Source organism: Rhamphochromis sp. 'chilingali' (genome assembly GCF_963969265.1).
Source record: "Rhamphochromis sp. 'chilingali' genome assembly, chromosome: 7".
NCBI classification, from domain to species: Eukaryota; Metazoa; Chordata; class Actinopteri; order Cichliformes; family Cichlidae; genus Rhamphochromis; species Rhamphochromis sp. 'chilingali'.
In genome coordinates, this window is record NC_137934.1 from 10,453,721 (window position 1) to 10,475,440 (window position 21,720).

A 21,720-nucleotide genomic window follows, 5' to 3' on the forward strand; every position below is an offset into this window, starting at 1 on the left:
TGTTGCACTAAGCACCTTTGAAAACTTCCCGATCCTGACTAGAATCTGAAACATAAAAACAACACTTCTTGTTTGCACATGGATCTGAAAGAGCTAAGTCTTATTTCACCTGTAATTACTATTCCGGATAATAACCTATCGTGTGTCCCCCAGGCCGGTGTCGTCTATCTGCTTGACTTTGCCCATGATCTGTCTTTGCTCTGTTCCATCTCTCTGCCTGCTACTTGTTTGGCTCTGGTGCTCATTAACATTGACTGTGGGCAAGGATGTCAGCAAAATACCTCAAAAGTAAAACATCTGTTTGCATGCCCGTCTTTACATGTCGGTCCAGAAGTAGTCCGGTAAGTAAAAGCCAGAACAGGCAGCCAACATTTAGCAGGAGTAATAACAATGGAGTCCAGCCGTATTGCCAACAGCTACAGCCGACCGTGTTTTCTCAGGGCAGTTTTCATCCGTACAGCCCACACAGTTTTTTTTCTCCCACTTGTCAAAACGCATCCAGGCACTGAGGAACATTTCCCATCTCTATGGCCTCGTTAAGTCACTGGTACCCAGGGGAACAACACATATGCACACTCCCTGTGGTCTGAGGTTGAATTCACCAAAAACCCTTCCGTTCTGAGCCTCCCTTAACACCGGTACCAGCTTTCCTTAGTGCCTCAATATAGATAAAACACATTACAAATTGGAGTGGTCAGCTTGCGCTTCATTTGAAAAAGCTGTTTGTGTGTTGCAGGCTAAAGTGGACAAAATGCAAGCTGTTCTTTAAATAGAGATGTATTTACCTCCCCTGCAAATGAAGAGTGACTGGACAAACACGCGCACACACACACACACACACACACACACACACACACAGAGCCACACCTGAATGAGCTCAGTTGGCAAGTGTACAGCTACTGCCATTAGCTACTTTTGGCACTGCGATGTTTATCTATGTCAAAAAGAGTTTTTATGTAGCTTTAAATATGTTTGCCCATATGTTTTTTCATCATATGTCCAAATGTGCCGCAAAGCAAAGGAATGAATGAGGAAAATCCTCAGAAGTGAGGACATCTGTGTCTGTTTGAGAAAATAACTGATAGGGGTTGAGTTTAAGGAAAGGTTTGGGTCCTTATACATGCAGTTTCATGCGTGCGTGAGCAACTGAGAGAGACCGTACTTGCTTCTCGGCCTGTGTGCGTGCCTGCTCCTCCTGGGCGAGCACCACCTCCCTCTCGGCTGTGATCTGAACGCTTTCTCTCAGCGCTTCCTCCAGCTCCTCAATGCGCTCCTCCTTCTGACGGAGAGAGTCCTACAAAGCAAACGTATGGAAGAAAAGAGTATTAGTAGATGAAAAAAGGGATCCCAAAAGTTAGAACAAATAATCTTGTCTCAGACGTGAACGTCTGAACCAAATTTGTGCAAATCCATTAAAAAGTTACAGCAACTTTTCAGTCAAAACTGCAAATGTAGCTATGATGGGAATAGAGAATAAAGTCACTAAACTTAGTGGGATTCATCATCTGGGGACCCTTAATGTTAAATGCAGAATATATATATATATAGAAATCTATTCTATGTGTGAGTGATGGGCATATATAAAACCAGATATATGTGCTTTAAAATTAAGATTTTCACAATTTTCACATACCTATGTTCTGCATTTGTTATTATTATTAGTTCACAATACATCGTATTTGTCTTATATTGGGAATTAGTGCAACCCTTTAGCCATCCTATGCCTAAATCAAGCTGTTTCTACTTCACTGTCCCTTAAGCTAATTTTCATTCTGACCGGCTGTTTCTCACTAACACAAGATTTGAGAGGCAGGCAGATGAGGCATCAGTGCTCTGACTGTGCCTCGAGATGACCATATAAAAGTCTCACTTTCACACAGAGCCAAGAGTAACAACTGAATCATATTAAAAAGAAATTAAATGGAGTGTTTAGAGCAATCTCTGTGGCTCACAAAGATGCCTGTGTGATTGTGTTTTTAATTTCTCCAAGCTATTTTGGAGTAGTTGGATCTAATAAGTATAAAAGCTAAGCTTCATCTTTGAACATGCAGTTGTTACGTACTAAATGATGTGCAAGAAAAGTCAAAATGCCATGTCCCCATGGGATGAGGCTGAGGCTAAAGATGATGCAAAAACTGCTCAGAAATTGCTTGAGCGAGGTTTAAAAAAGCCTCTGAAGTGCTCATGTGGCCTAGGATAATTGGAACAAGCAGAACCCGTGGAGGTCTGACCCCACAACAAGCAGGACCCAAAGATCCATTCTCCAGTGGATCAGAGCTGCATGGGCACCACACTTTTAGGCAGGTTGTCAATTAATATACATCATAACTTTTCTTAACTCAGAAGTTTCTTCGCATCACAACGTACCTACAAATGTCTTTTAGTAATTTTGTATGTGTGAGTAAATGACATGGCTAACTCATCTGGTTTTGTTTGACATCCATCATACAATTACAACGTGCTCTGAATTTTCTGTAAAAGCAGCTGCTTAGCATGCCCCTAGATTAAAACACCCTGGACACCCCCTCCCATTCACGTTTGCAGAACCAGAATAAAAGACTCAGAAACAAGAAAGTCTGATTTCCATCTCCCTCAGACGATTGTGATCACACATGAAGCTGTTTCTTATAAAATGACAACATGAACTTCCCACCAATTCCCCAAAAATAAGATTTATTTTTCTTCTTGCCAGCCAACTGACTTTGCTGGTTAAATTAAAGCTGAATGAATAACTAGTGGGAACGGGGTGAGAGGGAGGGGACATTACAGTGGCCATGAACAAACCTCCAGAACATCTCCAACACATGTGCTGAAAATCTTAGTCGTCAGTGTTCCAACATTACTTGGTGTCTAACTATGCAGACTGAGATGGACTTTAATTCAAAACTTCTTATTTGTATTAAATGAAATTTATTGTCTGAATTACTCTCAGATTCCATTTACAGTCTGCAGTGCTGTTTGAGCTGTGCATAATGACTTAGCACTGACACACACCAGTTATGGTTGTAACCACTGTGGTCTCATATGTCTGAATGACTCACATAACCATCAGCTCATCTCCTAACCACACGCATACACATGAATGACAACTTTTGAACTCCTTTAACCAAAGATCAATCATAGCTAGAGGGTGCATACGCATATGCATTGAGTATTTTCATCTGCCTATAATCAGAGAGGCCACTGAGGTAAACAATTACTGGAAGTGGAGGAGGAGGAGGAAGATGGACAGGAGGGGGGGGGGGGAGTGTGGGAATGGTAGGAAGAAAGGATGAAATTATAAAGAGAGAAAAGTGAATTGAAAGAAAAATTACATTCTGCAGATATATGAAGAAAACCAAAGTTAGAGTAATCACCCCACATATGTTCATCTGACACGCCCAGCACAGTTGGGGGGTGGGGTAGCTTCCAGATCCCGGGAACCATTTTAAAAGCCCACAGCACTCATTTGGCAGCTCTCTTCTTCCTCCTCTAATCACCTCTCCACCTATTTTATCAAACTTTTTCCCCTCTTCCCACATTTGTTATCTCCTCACCTCTTCTCTCTCCATCTTCTATCTGCTCTCCCTGTCAATTATCCTCTTCAGTTATCCCTCTCACACACTCCCGACTGAAAGCTGCATCATGTGTGTGTGTGTTTGAGAAAAAGTTTGACATTGCCTTAGGCTGCTCCTTGTCACATTATGATGATACAGTGTTGTTATAGCACAAAATATTCAAAGGACACCGAGAAGGGGGAAAACTTTTTCACCCTCTCATTTCACCCCTCCAACTTTCTACAGCTCTCTTTCTCCTCCTTCCTGCTTCCTCATCCTCCCCCTGCATACCTTTATCTGCAGCGAGCTTTCGTTCAGATTGTCCTCTCTCTTCTTGGCCTCTTCCATCATCTGGGCATTCCTGCTCTTTTCCAGCTGCTCCTTGTGCTTCAGGTTGGCCACCTTCTTTGATTGGTCCTTCATCTGTCTGTATAGACACAGAAAAATACAAAATAAACCCACAGTCACCACTCTAAAAAAAATAGGCTAAAAATAGAAATGAGATTTGTAATTTGGGCTCTGTACAATACCTCAGTTGATTTTAAATCAACCAATCAATATGCAGAAAGCACAGAACTTCAGCTTTAATTCAAGGGGTTTTATAAAAGTTCTGCATTAAATTTTTAGAAATTAGAGGCATTATTGCAGCTCGGTGGCACGGTGGTTAGCACTGTTGCCGCACAGCAAGAAGGTCCTGAGTTCAATTCCAACATCAGGCCGGGGTCTTTCTGTGTGGAGTTTGCATGTTCTCCCCGTGTTTGCGTGGGTTCCCTCCGGCTACTCCGGCTTCCTCCCACCGTCCAAAGACATGCAGCTTGTGGGGATAGGTTAATTGGATAATCCAAATTGTCACTAGGTATGAATGTGACTGTGAATGGTTGTCTGTCCCTGTGTGTTGGCCCTGCGACAGACTGGCGACCTGTCCAGGGTGTACCCCGCCTCTCGCCCTATGACAGCTGGGATAGGCTCCAGCGCCCCCCACGACCCTGAAAAGGATAAGCGGAAGCGAATGGATGGATGGATGGATAGAGGCATTTTTATTCATAGTGCCCCATTTTCAGAGGCTCTAAAATAATTGGACAATTGACTGACAAGCTTTTCATGGTCAGATGAGGCCTGTTCTTGGTATTTCATGACAAATCAACAAGAAGCTCTTCAAGAGCGCAAAACTCCATATTTACTTTTAAGTGAGTAGTATTGTATTTTGTATATTTGTATATCACTTTGTTTTCTTTATTCTTTTTAAATGTCCTTTAAGATGTTTGCAGTGTAGTAACAACCAGCAAAGGGCTGCATGACAAGTTTATTTTGATTACAGGAATATTATGTAGAAATAGATAATGAATAATAAGTATCTATTTGTAATTAATAACTTGAGCTTATTATATCATATTATCAACAACAGTTCTCTAACTGACTACAGTAGGCAGCCATTTCTCTCTCTTTCTTTAAAGATTGACATTGTGGGGTCAATTTGAAAGAAAGGCAGATGGAATTTTAACGTGAGAGCAGTCCTCTCAGAATTCATTCAAAACTTTGCAAACTATCGTATTTTTAGACAAAATGACACGCACGCAAACACTGCCAAAACAAATAACCTCCTCCGTGGAGGGAGATGACACAATTATTTCCATGGTTAAGAAAAACATGTCTGAACACGGGAGTCACAAGACTTAAGGCAGAGAGGATTATTGCCACCTTAGCTTCAGTTGATCACTACAGTGAGTGCTCACCCATATCAAAGTTAGTAATAGCAGCTAGCTAACCTTATGCAAGTGTGTAACTGTAGTTCTGCTAGCTTGCTTCTTTAGTTTCCAGAGCATGTCCAAATAAAATGTAAAATCTAAGTGATATTACAAAAAATCAGAAATGTGGCTTGGCTGTAGTAAATCATAAGAACTTCTTTACCTGTCTCTAAGATCCTGATAATGTAAGTTGAAGATCCACAAGTTCAAGACCATCCTTTTGCACTAATTCCCCTAAAATAAAGACTACCTAAAATATACTTTGCTGAAAAGGGTAGCATTACTGACCATACGTCGTTACAAACCCAAAGCCCAAATTAGAAAAGCTTCATGGCATCACACTGAGAAATTGCTGTTTAGAATTATGTAATTTCAAAACAGGTGCAAATAGGCGAAAGTACGAAATTCCAGCTTTGTACTTTAACAGATCTTAAAAACTCTCTCAGCCAGATCATACCCACATGTATACAGACAGCCTGAATATGCCGGTGTTTACAGTTAAAGGCAAGAAGTCTGGGTGATACAGTAAGACTGTGCGATTCTTTGCAGTACAATGTAGTAATAAAATTCCCTTGGGCTTCTATAACAGATCAGATCAGTAAAGAAATTCAATGAAAAGCTATGAATCAATGACAAGATGACATTTTTGATTTCTGCACGGTGGGAAGCACGGGGGTCTTTTCACAGAGGGATTACCGTGTGTCGGGAAGCAGAGTCTAAATCATCATCTGGGAAATGAAAGGAGACAGAGCGATAGTGAAAGACGGAGAAACAGCAGAGAGTAATTCCTCCTGGGAGAAGAATGGTTCGAAGAGTTTAATCCCTGTTTAAGCTTTCTGCAAGCCTTTGTGACTGTGTCACAGAACTATCGGCTATCACACCAGCTTGACTTGATCTGGACCTTTCATACCTTTCATGCTGCAGACATACACAGATGTGGAGTAACTCAAGCTAATGCCAGTAAGGTTTAACAAGGTCTACTGAATCATGACATAGATGAAAGATAAGTCAAACAAGAAGGGTGAATGTGTAAGCATAGATTTGCCAGCGCATACACACTGACATTTCCATGAAACCAGCACACGTCCAACAAAGACAAAACTAAAGCGCTGACCAGCACAAAAGAAGGTGATCAAACTCAATAAAAGTCATTGTTCTCATACTATATATGTCCTTGACTCATTTTTATGTTTACATTTTGCACAGTAGGCGTGCCTTCACTGTACAAATGTTTATGCATATGTGTGTGTTCCTGTTCTAAGTTTTTACAGGCTTGTAGATAAATCGTCATATCTGTGGCTGCAGCTGCCAGTAAAAAAGACCTCCAGTGAGGGGAATCCAGAGCGTTTGCTCTCATTGTAAATCCTTTTTACCAGCCATAAACTGCATACTTTGTTTCCGAAGGTGTAAACAGGTCCACATGACCTTTGACCTTAGTCTGTGCATCACAAATCTCCAAGCTTAACTCTGCACATCTGCACTGCTGCGATCCCACAGTTTACTTTAGTTAGAAACATCTGTCTGAATTAATGAGTTCAGGTTTATTTGTTTACATATAGAGTAGTACACACATTATAGTCTGCATTCAATTGCAACCTTTCCTTCATCGTTCTCATCTTTCATGTCTCTTTAAGCTACAAACTAGCTGCTATTCTAATTTAAACTAGCTAAAAATAATGAGAGTAATCCATCAAATATCATTGCCAGAAAGGCTGAGAAATGTTATTGGCAGTAGAAGGTATTATAAAATCCTCTATGTGTTTGCTAAAAGGTCCAGGAGGCCTGATTCCAAACTGTCCAGAGAAATTTGTAAAGTTGTAATAAAAAAGACTAAATCTAATGATAGAGCCAACATTATGCTGCTGCACCTGGCTGTTTAGCACTCACTGAATAACCATTAGTGTGCTAAGATGTGCGTGTATGTTAAAGAGCATGCATGTGTGCCTCATGTGCGTTTAGGGGTTCAAATATTAAACAGAAGGCAGATGTAGTAAGCATGCATTATCTATGTTTTTCCTTTAACTTTGCACCATGATTGGGAGATAAAGTTGTATGAATATGTTTGGGAATGATTTTTTTGTGCTATACGCCCATGTGTGTGTAACAGGTCATAAACAGGCAGGAATGTTCCTATTGGAGGATTTCCAGGAAGCTTTCTGAGGTTTCTGACCTTCATGCTGCATTTACTGTACATATGTGAGAGTACGCGCATGTGGAAATAGACTTTTATTTTTTGGCGTTTCCTAATGACTCAACACTCGGTCCCCCTGTCTTTTCACTTTTTCTAATGCTAAACATTTGCTTTGCTTGCTTTTTAGCATGTAGGTCATTTGCATTTGTAACTATCACACATTCACATCAAACCGTACCAACTTCATCCTCCTCCTCCTCTTCTCCTCTCTCATTGAAATTTTCTTGCTTGCAAAATCCATTTCCTCCCACTTACATGCCAATATTTTGCATGTCGCATTATAATTACATGCATGCAAAGCAATTATTTATTTGCACTGAGCCAATGTTGGAGAACAAATATACCGCTTCTCTTTCCTTTCGGGGTTCCTTTCCAAATGCAACATAACTTTTTCCTTTGGATAAAATGCTTTCATCAGACCATAGACCATTTCTATATTCTCTTCCTCTCCCTAGCTCTTGAATCTCCCTCTTTTGTCATTTCCATATCTAGTGCTTTCCTTTCTTTCCAAACTCCTTGAAGGAGCCAAAACAAGCTTTTATGCTATAATGATTATCATGTGAATATAAATCATACTTAATATGAAATTCATCCTCACAAGTATGCTGCACCTGTATGTTATAGTCCCTCTAAATGGTTTTAGATGTAATTTATAAAGATCAAATGTCTTTGGGGTTGTGTCAGGAGCATAAAAATCTGCCAAATCAACCATGTGGAGCTACCTGCTGTGGTGACCCCTTTGTGAATAAGAGAACAGCTGAAAACCTCTTTATCAGACAAGACAAAGTAACAAAATAAGTTATGCCTGGAACTAATAGTTACTGTCAATCTTGACTGAATAATCTGCAGTTCATTAAAACAAAACAAAACAAAACAAAACAGACACAGTACAGTAGATCTTTTATCTGGTAGGTTAGTTAAAGGTAAAGGCACCATAAACGGGAATACAGTTGATAGAATCAAATGGCTTCCACCGTCATCAGATCTCAATCTAACAGAAGACCTTTAGGATATGGTGGATTGGGAGATTACCATCATGTATGTGCTGCTGACAAATGTGCAGCAACTGTGTGATGCTGTCACGTTAGTATAAAACAAAATCTCTGGGGAATGTTGTCAGCAGTTTATTGAATCTATGCCATGAAAAATCAAGGACGGCAAAAGGCAGTTCAAACAAGGTGTATCTAATGAAGTGGCCAGTGTATATATATCTAACAAAAATGTGTCAGTTCATTTCTTTCTTTATATTTCTCCTCTCTCTGTATTGAATAACAAACCGGGGGTAATATGAATGTACTGTTTAAAAAACTGTAGTTTGCATTTCACACGTTTAAGTAAAAAGCAGAACACTTCACTCGTTGCTCGGTGAACTTTCTGCCTCGGCTCAGCGGAGGCTCAGTGCCATTCCAAGTTGTTTTAATATGTAAAATACTTCCTTTTCCCTCCCTCTGAAATCATTTTCAACAACTGCTGCAAACCGCTGAAGGAGGAGGAGGCGGAATCACAGGAGAGCTCACTACCCACAGCGCTGTAAACACGACATACAAATGTGCAGTGAAACCACGTCCGCACACACACAAAATACGCACATACGCAGTTATACACGGGGTCGTGTTCCAAACACAACCTGCTTTGTATTAGATCAAATCTCCGGCTCGGACCACACACAAATATTTGAAGCACCCACAAGCAGTTGTGTACATACAGAGCTGTGAGCGCAGCATCGCGTAACACAACAACAAGCACCCATTTTACAACATTCCCACATAAATGCACGTAAACAAACACGATGACACACAAGGTAAATAGATATTATGTGTTAACATTCATACACACACACTGATATACTTGTTGACAGGATTTTGAACTTCCCTAATTCTTCCAACCCCCACCCAAAATATCCCCAAGCACTGACCATACACACGCACACACATCTAATCATATAAACACAAATGTACAACGCAGTCAAGCCTTCATTAAACCTTAGAGTTGTACAAAAATCATATACTGAATATTGGTGATAATTAGCAGGAAAAAGGAAAACACACATGCACACAGACAATCTCACAAACTTCAGTAAACCTCAAACCCTTAAAAAAAAGAAAAACTTTTCAACCTCCCTCATTAGCATGTTGCTGATACTCAGGGACCCACATTAAGGTAGTATTAATATTACATTTGGAGTCCTGTATAAATATTTGATCAGAAATGCTCGCGGGCCTCATGTATGTTTACTGCACATAGTTCGCCCAACATTAACATCAAGGATTTCCTTTTAAGTATTTGGAATTCAGTATTTCCTTTGAAAATACAGGAAACATTGGTCTGCTTCACTGAGCCCATAAAAACTATAAAATACAGAAAAGAAGAAAAAAAACAGCAAAAACATAATAGTTGAGTCTTTCCTGCTGTCGATGTGGTAGAAAAACATTTTGGAGGAATAAAGAAGGAGGTAGTTATTTTATGACTTGAGAAACAACTCTAGAAAATCCCTCAGGTAAGTAAATTTGTGAAGTAAATAAGGAGTAAAGGCAGCTAAGACCCGTGTGCATGTGTCTACAAACCTTCACAGTGTGAGTTACTGGAAACTAACTGTAAAAACACTGTGATACAAACAGAAAGAAATCGCATCTGTCCTTATGAAGATAAATCATATTTAAAGGGTATATCTAAACCAAAATTTTTGGTAATAGTAACAGTGTAAGCATGTGACAGAGAGCCAGAGTTGATCTTGGCAGTGTCTTTGTTTAACATGGTGAACCGTGAGGTCCCGGAATTAAATACTGACGCTCTGTTTCTAAGTCTCATATTCATCTTTTGATGAACTTAACTGATCCAAACTGAGATTTTATTATAGATGAGTCGACTCGCATTTAGCTCTGTATCTTAACGGTGCTTTTAACTCGGTGCATAAAACATAACCATACAGGGAAGGGAAATAGAGTTGCATTCCTTTTCTAAAACAACCTTACAAAGCACAGTATGAGGAAAAACATACATTACACTGAGTATCGGTAGCACTTTATGATAATGTCACACTAGTGACAAATTCATCATTTATGTCACATTAAGCCTCCTTAGTATGCCATTTATAAATAGAGATATTTTACTATGACTACGATTATAATTACTATTAGTTGTGATGTAGTAGCAGTGTTAGCTGTACATGGTGTAATGGATGGGTGGATAAACATCAGTATTTATAAATGGCATACTAAGGAGGAGTAATGATATATAAATGATGAATAAAATAGTTGACAATGTTTTACATTACTATTGCTTAAAAGTATGACATTATTATAAAGTGCTACCTGAGTATCTACTGTTAACTGTACTATAGGCTTGTGAGTCTTAAACAAACAAGCTCTTAAACAAAATTTAAATGACAATAAACAATTAATTGAACAATGTAATTATTCATAAATATTGATTGATTACAAGCGGAACATCAATGAAAGCGGCCATTTTTAGCTAAATTTGTTCTGTTGTTAAATGTTGTGTTGATAAGCTAAGTGATTGAAAAAGCTCATTGATCCAGCTGAAAAACACAGCCGAAAGCCTTTGTGTTGATTAGAGAAGGATTTGGTTTGGGTTGAGTGATGGTGCCTCCATTTAGAAAAAGCCAAAATGCAAGATTTCATACTATACTATACATACTTGTGAATGACGTAGGACAATCTTTATCTTATGAGTACCTTATAATGACAGGTACTATCCTCACATCCACCAGAGGAGCTACACTATAGGACAAAGATATCGGGCCACAGCAGTCTGCCTTTACAAACATTTCTGACGGAATGAGTGGATGGGAAATTCTGACTGGAAAATGTCTTTCCTCCTAGATATTCCAACTGTTTGAACCGTAAGCGGTATTATTGAAAAGTGGAAGCATTTAGTAACTCAGCCACAAAGTGGCAGACCACGTAAAGTCACAGAGCACGGTTGGTGAGGCGCACCATGTCTAAAAGTTGCCAGTGGTCTGCTGACACAATAAACCACCTCGGGGATTAACATCTGCACGAAAACTGCACCCTGGGAACTTCATGGCATGGACTTCCATAACTGAGCAGCTCCTGGTAAGGTGTAATGTGATCAAGTACCTGTATTTTTTTAAACTAGACACTAGGATGTATTTACAGTTGCACACTGAGTTCTCCTACTTCTCTACTAGGATTTCACAGTTTGCTCTGTTCTGTGGAGAGACATGTAGACACATTGCATTATACAGTTTTTTGTCTTTTTGGCTATTTTAGCTATTCTTTGGTCTCGTTTTTTCTTTACTATTTTAATCAGAATAGCAATTTTAAGATGGGGGATTTTTGAAGAAGAGGGTTTTTTTAAAGATCTGCCTCCTAAACGGCTAAACTTGCAACACAATGTGCTACTGAATGTGCTACTCTCCCCATATATTCTATTAAAATAAATATTTTTTAGCCACTTAGACCAGTTCGGATTATTTAAGTGGTAGTTAAAAATCAGATCTGTGAATTCTTTTTTTTTTTTAATTCACAGATTTTGTTATAGATTGGGCTTCAATGTGACTGCAGGGTTTTTAATTAGATAACTCTCAGCAGCAATCCCTACAGTATCGCTGTCACCTATTAGCAGGCAAATTCCTACTTGTGTGTGTATGCGTATGTGCAAGTGTGTGAAAGAGAAAACAACAACAGCAACAAAAGAAGAAAATGTGCATGGTCTGTGATAGTGTGCGTGTGTGTGTCTGCGCGTTGTCAGCCATTAGCTGACAAATCCCTGCACCACCTCAATGCTCAGGACCTCAAACAGATACACACACAAACACACAGACCAAAGAAATTCCTTTTTAAGCTCCACAAACCTTGATGTCAGACATTTGGCAGTGGATGAGGAGTTCCTTAGCTCCACATGAAAACAACCCGTGAAAAAAAAATAAAAAAGGCAATATGTGGAAAAAAACAAAACAAAAAAGCACAAAAAAGGACAGAAGACGAAAAGATGTCTTCTGTCGTCTACCAGACACCAAGGCAGTACTGTCTTTTCTTTTGTTTTTTTTCTCCCCCTGAAGAGTTGGATCACAAAAAAACAAAATAACAGCAATGAAAAAGCTGACAAGTCGGCAGGGGGAACAGTGGCTCTAGAAGTTGAAAAAGAAAGAAAGAGCAAAGAAAGTGCTGGTACTGGGGAGACCTTAACAGCAGAGCTGAGCACACAAAACAGACCACCAGATTTATGCAGGAAACAGAAGGAAGAAGTGGTTATTATGTGGTTGATCACAATGCGTATGTCGGACAAATCTCAATATGACTTTGATATGTCGGTTTACAAAAAAAAAGGCGAATTCAGGATTTTGGTTTCTGCATGCTGGAATCTCATTACATTATGACGTCTTGAGTGGGGACAGGAATATTTAAAAGTTAAACAAGTTTGGAAAGTTTGGACAATGAAACTCTAAATTGGATAGTTAAATGTTTTGGAAAATCAAAAAGATGCGTGTTAGACCGGGTCATTTTCCATGTATTTGTTTAAGCCAGTCACCTGCCAAACCCCAGTATTGCTTGTAGGACTGGATGCATATGCCAGTCAAATCCCTCAGCAGTTGATTTTAATTGGCCAATTTTTGCATTACTTTTTTTTTATTGTTTTGCTTTTTCAAAGGACTGTCTCTTTGATGACTCTCCTCCGTAAAGTTCAGTCGGTTATAGTGCCACAAGGTGGTGCCTTCCTTCTTTTTGTTGTGTTGAACGAGAATTGAGAGTTGTACACAGAGACTGAGGAAGGAAGGTAGAGCAGGTTCTCTGTCATTTAAAGGTCGTTCAGTCTCTGCTCCTCCAGTTCACCTGACGTTTCCCTAAACTGCTCACAATGCATCCTATTGAAGTGCTTTCTTAACAGTTAAAAATGTACTAAAAGTGAATAGATTAAAACACCGAATTCAAGCATGTGAGTGCGAATAGGTGAAGTAACAGCAGGAAAGCACAATATAAATAGTGGTCCAATTACCATTCTTATCATGTATGGGTAGCAAATAGTTCGATATAACGATATATATCGGATGACGACATAAAAACGTCTATCGTTTCATTTTACGCTATCGTTTGTTTCGTGGTGTCGCAAAATAAACTGTTTATGGCAATATTTTTTCATCGTTTTGATGGTCACTGTAGTGGCTATATTCATTTCTTAAAGTTCTCTCTTTCTCTTATATTTAATATAACCACACTACTGACGGACAAGCGCCTGTTTTTATGCGTTGTCGTTTGCAACAACGACGGTAACAGCATCGCGTGTCCGCTTGTTTATGTTCCACATAAACCTTTCAAAATAAAGCTCAAGATCCTGTTGAGACTTTTGAAAATAAACTGAATCACGTGAAAGAGCAGATTATTTACGGATGAGAAGTAAAAAAGAGCCGCCAGGTGCTAAAAAAAACAACAACCTTGGACTCAAACGTTAGAACAGGCTTTTCCCCGCAGCACGCCGTGTAATAAATACTCACAGAGAAAACGGCGGCTGTTACAACTTATGTCTAAAAATGTATCGTTTCATGCATCGGTTAAAACACTCGACTCCAGCTACATGACGCGCAGCTGGAAACACTTCCCGCAAGACGAGCTGCCCGAGATTCACAGAATTTACAGAAAATGTTACATTTTTGTGATTTATATCGTTATCGGACGATAGAATTCTTATATTGGGATATGAGATTTTGGTCATATCGCACAGTCCTAGTAGCAAATGTAGCATTTAGGAGAGCTACTATTGTATGGTCTATGCTTGATTCTGGAGAAAAAAGCACCAATGTGGAAATCTCTATTTCTCTGACCCAGTTAATGCCAGTGCTGGATAAACAATCCCCATGAATAGTCACGTAAAAAAGAAAGTTTTCAAAGGCCTCTGTTCTCCTGTAAATAGCTAAGTACATCCTTAGTGTGTGCATAGGAATTAAGAGGGTAAGCATTTCATGACACTGTCCAGTCATTGTCCAGTCCAGACATAAACTCCTCTGTATGCCAAAGTGTTTTGAGGCTAATTTGAGGACATCTATCTAAAGCTTTGCTGAAACTCGATCATGCAAAAGCACAATGATCCCAAGCACGCCAGCAGAATGGATTAAAAAAAAAGAGTCAAGGTGTTTCACTTGCTTACTTCCATTTACTTTTTACGGTTTAAAATCTTTAGTTTCAGTTAAACATTTATACGTTTCAGTGTTTAAGTTCTTTATCATTATATGTGTGATACTTATTAGAGGCAAGTTTTAAGACTTTCAGTAGTGGTGTCAAGAACATGTGAAAAGTGGAGTAATTTCTTTAGAAGAGCCACACAGACAGAAATCCAACAGAGATAAAAAGACCTCTGAGCAAAAGTTCACAGCTGTCCAAGTTAATTATGGAGATACATTTTGCTCGTTTGCTGTGGTAGCCTCAAATCTGAAGTTATTAAATGAAGCTCTGGTATCAAAGTTTAACTGCTAGTGTGGTGAAGACTCTGGCAGGATGTTATAATGGAAAGTGAAAGGAAGAAACAATGTTTCCTCTTCAAAGCGGCACCAATGTGACAGCAAGAGTGAAGTGAAAGTCAAGGTGCCTCCTTCAAAGACAGACAGATATGATGAGAATTATTAAAATCAGAGTTTATGACAGAGTGAAGTAAGTGTCTTGATGCAAGGACACGCAGTATGACAATAAAGGAGAGAGATGAGAGAAATACAGGGAGAATGACGAAGGAAGAAAAATAGGCATGCTGTACTAACCTTGAGGCAAGACTGAGTAGAGCGGGAGACAACGTTCCATTGGAAAGTTAAAAGAAAGGGAAAGAGAGAGAAGGAGAGGGAAAGGTGAGAGGGGAAACAGGAGTTGAGAGCTAGGTTAGCCAGCTTGATCAATCTTCAAAGCACAGGAAAGACGTAAGAGACAAAAGAACAGACCGAGAGACATAATTACCCAAAGAGAGACAGCAGGCGGACACTAAGACAAGAAGACAGGCATGACCAAGCAAACAGTTAGGCAGGCAGACAGTCTCATAAAAACAGGTTAGACTCAGGCTTTTCTCCTTTCAGTACAACACTGAGGGCTATGAGAGGCCCGCTCAACTCAAATGACCCCTACAAACATTTAAGGGCACAATGACAAACCATGGAAAGTGAGCAATTAGCCAATCAAAGCAGAAGCTGAGGGCAAGCTCTCTATGAAATATTTCTTCAATGGTTCAGATTTTGTGGATGACTTCTTTTGCTTCCCACTGGGGCCACTTAAACAGTTCACCGGTTGTGGATTTGCAAAATCTCAAGCAAAGGGTAACCAGCATGCAATCATTAAGACATGAAATCTTAAAGAAAATTCATTTCCTAAACTGGCATACCCAAAACGTTTTCCATGCAATAACTCCTCATAACTGAACTTTGACTGAGCATGCCAGAGACAAATTGTCCATTACTGAGGAATATAACAATAAACTTCTCTAATTTCTCACTACTCAGGTCTACACTCTGCTTCTCGCCAAACCTCCTCCCGTTTTCTCATATTTCTCTCTTATCCTTTTCCCATTTCTGTCTTTTCCGTGAGTTCTGTTTTCTGTTTCCCTCTCCCTGCGACGCAGCCCGTTCTCTCCCTTCTCTGTACGTCTCCTCTCGTTATTCTGTTCTTTCTCGCTGTTTTTCTTCTTCCACCACGTTTCTTTCCCTTTCCTTTTTCTGTCCTCTCTACGTTTTCCACTCTTCCATCCAAATCCTTTATTTTGGCCATCAGGGCAGATTTTCAGCCCCATTTCCCCTCAGTGTGAAGTCACTCAGTCTGCTCCAATTACTGTCCTTGTTACTGAAATAAATAACCTGGTGCCATTGCAGCTGGATTTACACTACAGGGGAAACAGAGAGGCTTGATTCTTACCCTTGTTTAACCCACATCTGATCTTTTCATTAGTAATGCTCCCGCTGCTCACTTGTAGCCCAAGGTTAGCCCCGGTGCCAAGCTAAGAGTTGGCCTGTGGCAAATGTATTCTCCTCTGACATACCTGTTAGCTCCAGACAAAGTCGTATAATTCACAGCAGGCTTAGGCAGCTTGAGGATAAAATCAGCATTTGTACATATAAGGTTTCACAAAAGCCTTGTTACAGAATATAAGGTTGCTATCTCAAGCAGGGACTGCAAGCTAATTTTAACCATCTATCTGTTTAGACCAGCAGCTATGCTAAAACAGCTCACTGGTATCTTGACCTATATGGTCAATACTATCCTTCAACTTCAATGATTTATGTCCTATCAGATATAAGCAGCCATAACCAGAAACATCATAATAATCCTTAACATGGCAGTTATCAGACTTCTCCAGTCAAATTTTGAAAAGTAGACTATAAAGACAAAAATGTTATTCTTTCAGCCATGCAGTCTCCTTTTTACAAACATTTGTAAAAGAACTGGTTATTCTAAAGTGCTGGCTGAATTAGAGCGTGGTACAATAATAGGATGGCACCGCTGCAACAAGTCAGTTGGTGCATTCACCATCTGACTTGATGACGTCAGAGCAGGGTAGCATAAGCAGCTCTGTCCCAAGACGGAAAAAAATCAACTTTAGAATTGACAAGTGGAACTATTTTATATGAAATCGAAGGATTAACGTTTTAAGAGGCAAATCCGCTACCACTATCACTGCAATCCACATGATATTTAATCGAAACAAAAGTAATAAAAAGGATATCCTGACATACCTTTTTGAGCTATGTCTAGTAATTTGCGGAAACCTGTATATACAACACTGCCACAGTAAAGGAGCAGTGCACTCCAACCTACAGAAAATGTACCTCTAAGCCTGTTGCACCATCTTATCAAAGAGATTGTATGGCTTAATCACTGAAATTAGCCATGGATAGTTTCCCTCATCACACCCCTAACAGCTAAATGAATCTGCTACATGATAAGATGTACAAAGAACTGCATATCCTCTGATATGACTGCTGTACAACACTTCACTTCACAGCAATTACTTTAAGAGCAAGTTAAATTTACTCATACTTAATCTAAAATTTTGTATTAAAGGACACTTTTCTAAGTCTAAATGTAACACTTTTCCACTTACCAAAGAGCAGCTTTCAAACTCCAGATATTAAATTTCACTTTTAAGATGCTTTTATTTTATTGTACCCTACTGGGATAATGAAACATCTTTCCATATAAAACCAATCTGCAATTTTAATTGCTTATAAAGTTACTGTATAATGTTGTCTGTAAACTTAGTACTGCTGTAAATCTGCATCTGTGGCTACTGGCAGACTAAACATCACACAGACACACTTAAAACACACATGTTTGAAGTTATTCGGTGCTGAATTATTAATAGTCCTGTGTTTCTACTGGCCAAAGAGAGATGCAGTGAATCTCCCTGAAATCATTAACAACCATAAATCTCGCAGTCACGTTGCTAAATGCACAGACAGAGAAAAGGAGGCGAATCTAGAGTTAGGATGGGTGGAGATTCTGTCCAAGAAAGAAACTGAAGTAAAAGATTCAAGAGACAGCAAGCGAGTAGGCGCTGACAGATGGCATAAGAAAGTTCAGAAATCAAAGGCATAAAAAGCCATACAGAGAGAGGAAGACAGGCGGGCTATAGACACCATCTGGCCCATTTAACCAATGAAGATGAACTCTAATTTCACAAGAGCAATGCATTCTCCATTATTCAACAGCACCAACTAAAAATGCACCAAACACACCCTTAAAAAACTCAAACCACTAATATCGAACTGCTGTCCGTAATATAATTTCTTTACGTACTGGGGCTAAACAGACACAGAGGCACAACATCAAACAGGTATTCAGGTAAACACAGAGTTAGGGAGGCATGCAGGCAGACAGAAGCTACAGGCAGAGAAATAAGCAGATATAAGCAGAAAGGAAAGGCAGAATAAGAATAGCTAATGAGGTAGACATGGTGTACACAGGCAAGAAAGGTTGAGAGAAAGGTTAATCCAAAATTGCACAGCAAGGTGGAAAAGTGGATAGAAACATCTGAAAAAGAGTCTGAAAAAGAAAACGATTGTGGTAAACTCTGCAAGTCAAGCATCCTCTGCTGAAAGTGAAGCAAAAGTGAAGCGAGAAAACAGAGCCACTAAATGAAAGAGTTGCATCATTGACAGGAACAGAGGCTCAAAGAGTTTCGGTGCTGTACAGCAACTTCGGTGCCAAACTGTGCCCTCATTTTACAAACTTTGGGGAGCTGTTTGGCTTGTCATACTGCAGTAACAGGCGACTAAGACTTTGTGCTCATGCCTAGATATGTAAGAGTACAACTAGCTCCAATTTCTGGACGTGGGAGAGAGAACAGTACAAGTACACCATAACAGAGAAACTCAGCAAGTAGTGATCCAATGCCGCAACTCTTTGATGGTGATTATTAGTGAACATACTCAGCTCTGTCCCATGTGGAAAGGGCTGGCAAATACAAGAAAACCTGACGAGAGAAGATCTTTTTCAGTGTTATACACAACCTATGATGAATGAAGTATATGTGTAAGATGCTGTCGGTCATTATTTTTTATCTAATAATCCAGATTTATGAATTTGTTTTGCATGTTTTTCATCTAAAATCCAAACTTCTTACCCTGTGGCTAATGCTTCATAGCCTTTTCCACATGGGTGGGGGTTATTATCACAGTGCTCTTCTGACAAGCAAAGTGAGTTTCTTTCGTGCAGTGGTCAGACAAATAACTGACTGACAGAGCTGTCAGCCACTCACGTGCCCAGGTAGTCCCATACTAGCCCCCCCATTGGCTGCTGAGAGGCAGCCGGGGCAGGGGCCTGTTTTCGCGACTGCTGAGAACGCCACAGATGAGAGGCAGCAGGATTTCTGGGATGTTACGGGATGTTATGAGCACAAACACACACAAAAAAAACCATAAATGCACTCACACCAATGCGAACCAATGTGAATATACACATATTTGTGTATAAACATGGGAATAAGAAGGGGAATGGATGGAGAGATGAATTAGGGTGCAAGAAATAAAGGAGAAAATGGTAGGAGGAAATGGGAAGAAAAAGAGGGAGAGGAATGAGCCTGCAACAACTAATGAGTTCGTCTTACAGGAAAGATCACCAATGACTCTAATCGGCTTCAGATTCAGTCAGAAAATAAAAATAATGGGTGGTAAAGTGGAATCTGAGACACAGTCTTTCACACAACCTAGAGACAGGTCAGTGACACCCTGAATGAATGAATGAGGCTTTAGCAACTGATTTCACAGTCACAGCCAGCAAACTCCAGTAGCCCCTTACAGCCAGTGGAGGAATACAAATTTTTCCATCGGGACCGATCTCTAGGCCTGTGTGACTGAGCCTTAGATAAACAATCATTTCACCAATAAACACAATTTATCCATTGATTTAGGTTAAAGGAAAGAGATACACAAGTATTAAAAGAAAACTGCTCAGTGTCGATAATTGTTTAATCTACCATATTTATCATCCTTTCTTACCTCTCTAGTTCATGAATCTTTTTCTCCTTGTCATTCTTTTCATTCTCCATCTCCCTGAGGATCTCGAGAAGTCGTTCCACCTCAGATTGGGCCTTCCCAGCCTCCTCTTTGCACCGGGTCACTTCCTGCTCAAGGCTGGAGATCCGCTCAGAGAGTTCAGCGTTGGCCTGAGACTCTGCCGCTGCACTCTGAGCCTGGAACAGGATTTAATTATTAAAAATAAACCAAGTGTTAGCTTTCAAAATGAGGTGACCATCACGCGATTGAAACGATAAGCTCAAACCAAAAAAGGACGTGCCAGTAACAACATGTGTGGAGGGTGAGCTGGATGGATTTCAAAAAGATGCATGCTTTTAGAAAATTTTTAGTGGAAGTGTTCCTCTTAAATAAAATGACATTTAGCTCTAAACATCAGGCTTTAGCGGTAAGATACAAGATTTGTATATGTCAGGTTTTAGATACTGCATTTACAGTAGCATATAAAGCAAACTGTTGAAATAGACACCCCAGTATTGTAGAAATTATGTACAAAGCATGTTACACATTTTTTTAAAGGGCTCTAATTGTTTCCAAATATTCCTAGTGTTTTTTTCCATGTTTTCCACTCCAAAAAACTCAAAAAAAAAATTTCTGTTTATTACTAGCGAGAAATGTGAAGACCTGTGCTGAATGTATGTGCACATCCTTCACCTTAATTTAGCAGATAAAGTCTGAACAACAGTATTTCTTCAGTTCTGAGCAGTCTCATACTCAGCGAAACACAATACTGTTTTCTTCTGAACATTTCCAACAGGCGTCTGGGATGCCAGGGGACAAACAACACAGGTTTTGTGGCATAATATAAATTTTCATTAACCATTTGTATTGCAATGGCTTCATTCTAGTTTTAGCTGATTGTTTGGGGGACTTTAATTTCTCAGTCAGCTTACTGTATTTTTTCTTTTTTTTGGTCCACATGTCTCTAACAAATCTATGATCGCCTCTTATAAACTTTTATAGATTTTAGATTTTCAATTGTAAGATTTTCAAGACTAGACAGGTGTGGTTCCGATGCTAAAAGCTTATATTTGTATCAAATTAATATTTAAAGTAATGACTTTTAAGAATGCCACGTTTGACACAATTCACCAAATCTAAGAAAGATGTCATCTAATAAACAGACGTTTATTAGATGACATCTTTCTTAGATTTGGTGAATTGTGTCTTCATTTTTACCCCCATGTCAGACGATACTTTTAAACCACCCTCTGCCCTAACTGCTCTGAAATATCTGTTTCCCCATGGTAAGGAGAAAGAGATGATGAGGAGAATATAATATAAATGAAAGTATTAGGCATATGTGTTTCACACACTCGCAAATTGGCACACATATAACATTAACAAAAAAAGACAAAACCACAAGCTAAGTTTCTGGTAAATATTAGTATGAACGATGAGAAAAGGTGAATAAATTTAAAAAGCATCTAAGTTTTAGTGGCTCTCTTCTTTCTTCTGCTCTGTTCATCTAAACTTAAGACACAGAAAATGTGAGAAGAAGAAAGAAAAAAAACAAAGACAAATACAACAAGTTATAACCAGCTTAGAGGTTAGAACAGCTGTGTATATTTCCCAGAAGTAAATGTTGCTCTTGGGATGGACTTAGTATGTGTGTGTGTATGTGCGAATGCCTTGCTCCTACAATACATAAACCCTATTAGTTTTGGAAGTGTACAACAGTTTTCATAAGTCTTTATGTGGAGAGGAAATGTTTGAGAAGATCTGGGTGGAGCAGAGACAGAGAAAGACAAATAAAGGAAGAAAGAA

The 21,720-nt window shown here is 39.4% G+C and overlaps 1 protein-coding gene across 5 annotated transcripts in view; it reads right to left on the reverse strand.

Moving 5' to 3' along the window:
- The window catches only part of LOC308400053 (ELKS/Rab6-interacting/CAST family member 1-like), a 148,822-nt gene that overhangs the window by 74,209 nt on the left and 52,893 nt on the right, over positions 1-21,720 (reverse strand). For all 5 annotated transcript variants that reach the window (XM_080887531.1, XM_080887530.1, XM_080887529.1 and 2 more), the window contains 3 exons: positions 19,918-20,111; positions 3,828-3,963; positions 1,163-1,294 (listed from right to left, as the gene is read on the reverse strand). In XM_080887531.1, the coding sequence (XP_080743657.1) occupies positions 1,163-1,294; positions 3,828-3,963; positions 19,918-20,111 (462 nt within the window). The remainder of the gene's footprint in view (positions 1-1,162; positions 1,295-3,827; positions 3,964-19,917; positions 20,112-21,720) is intronic.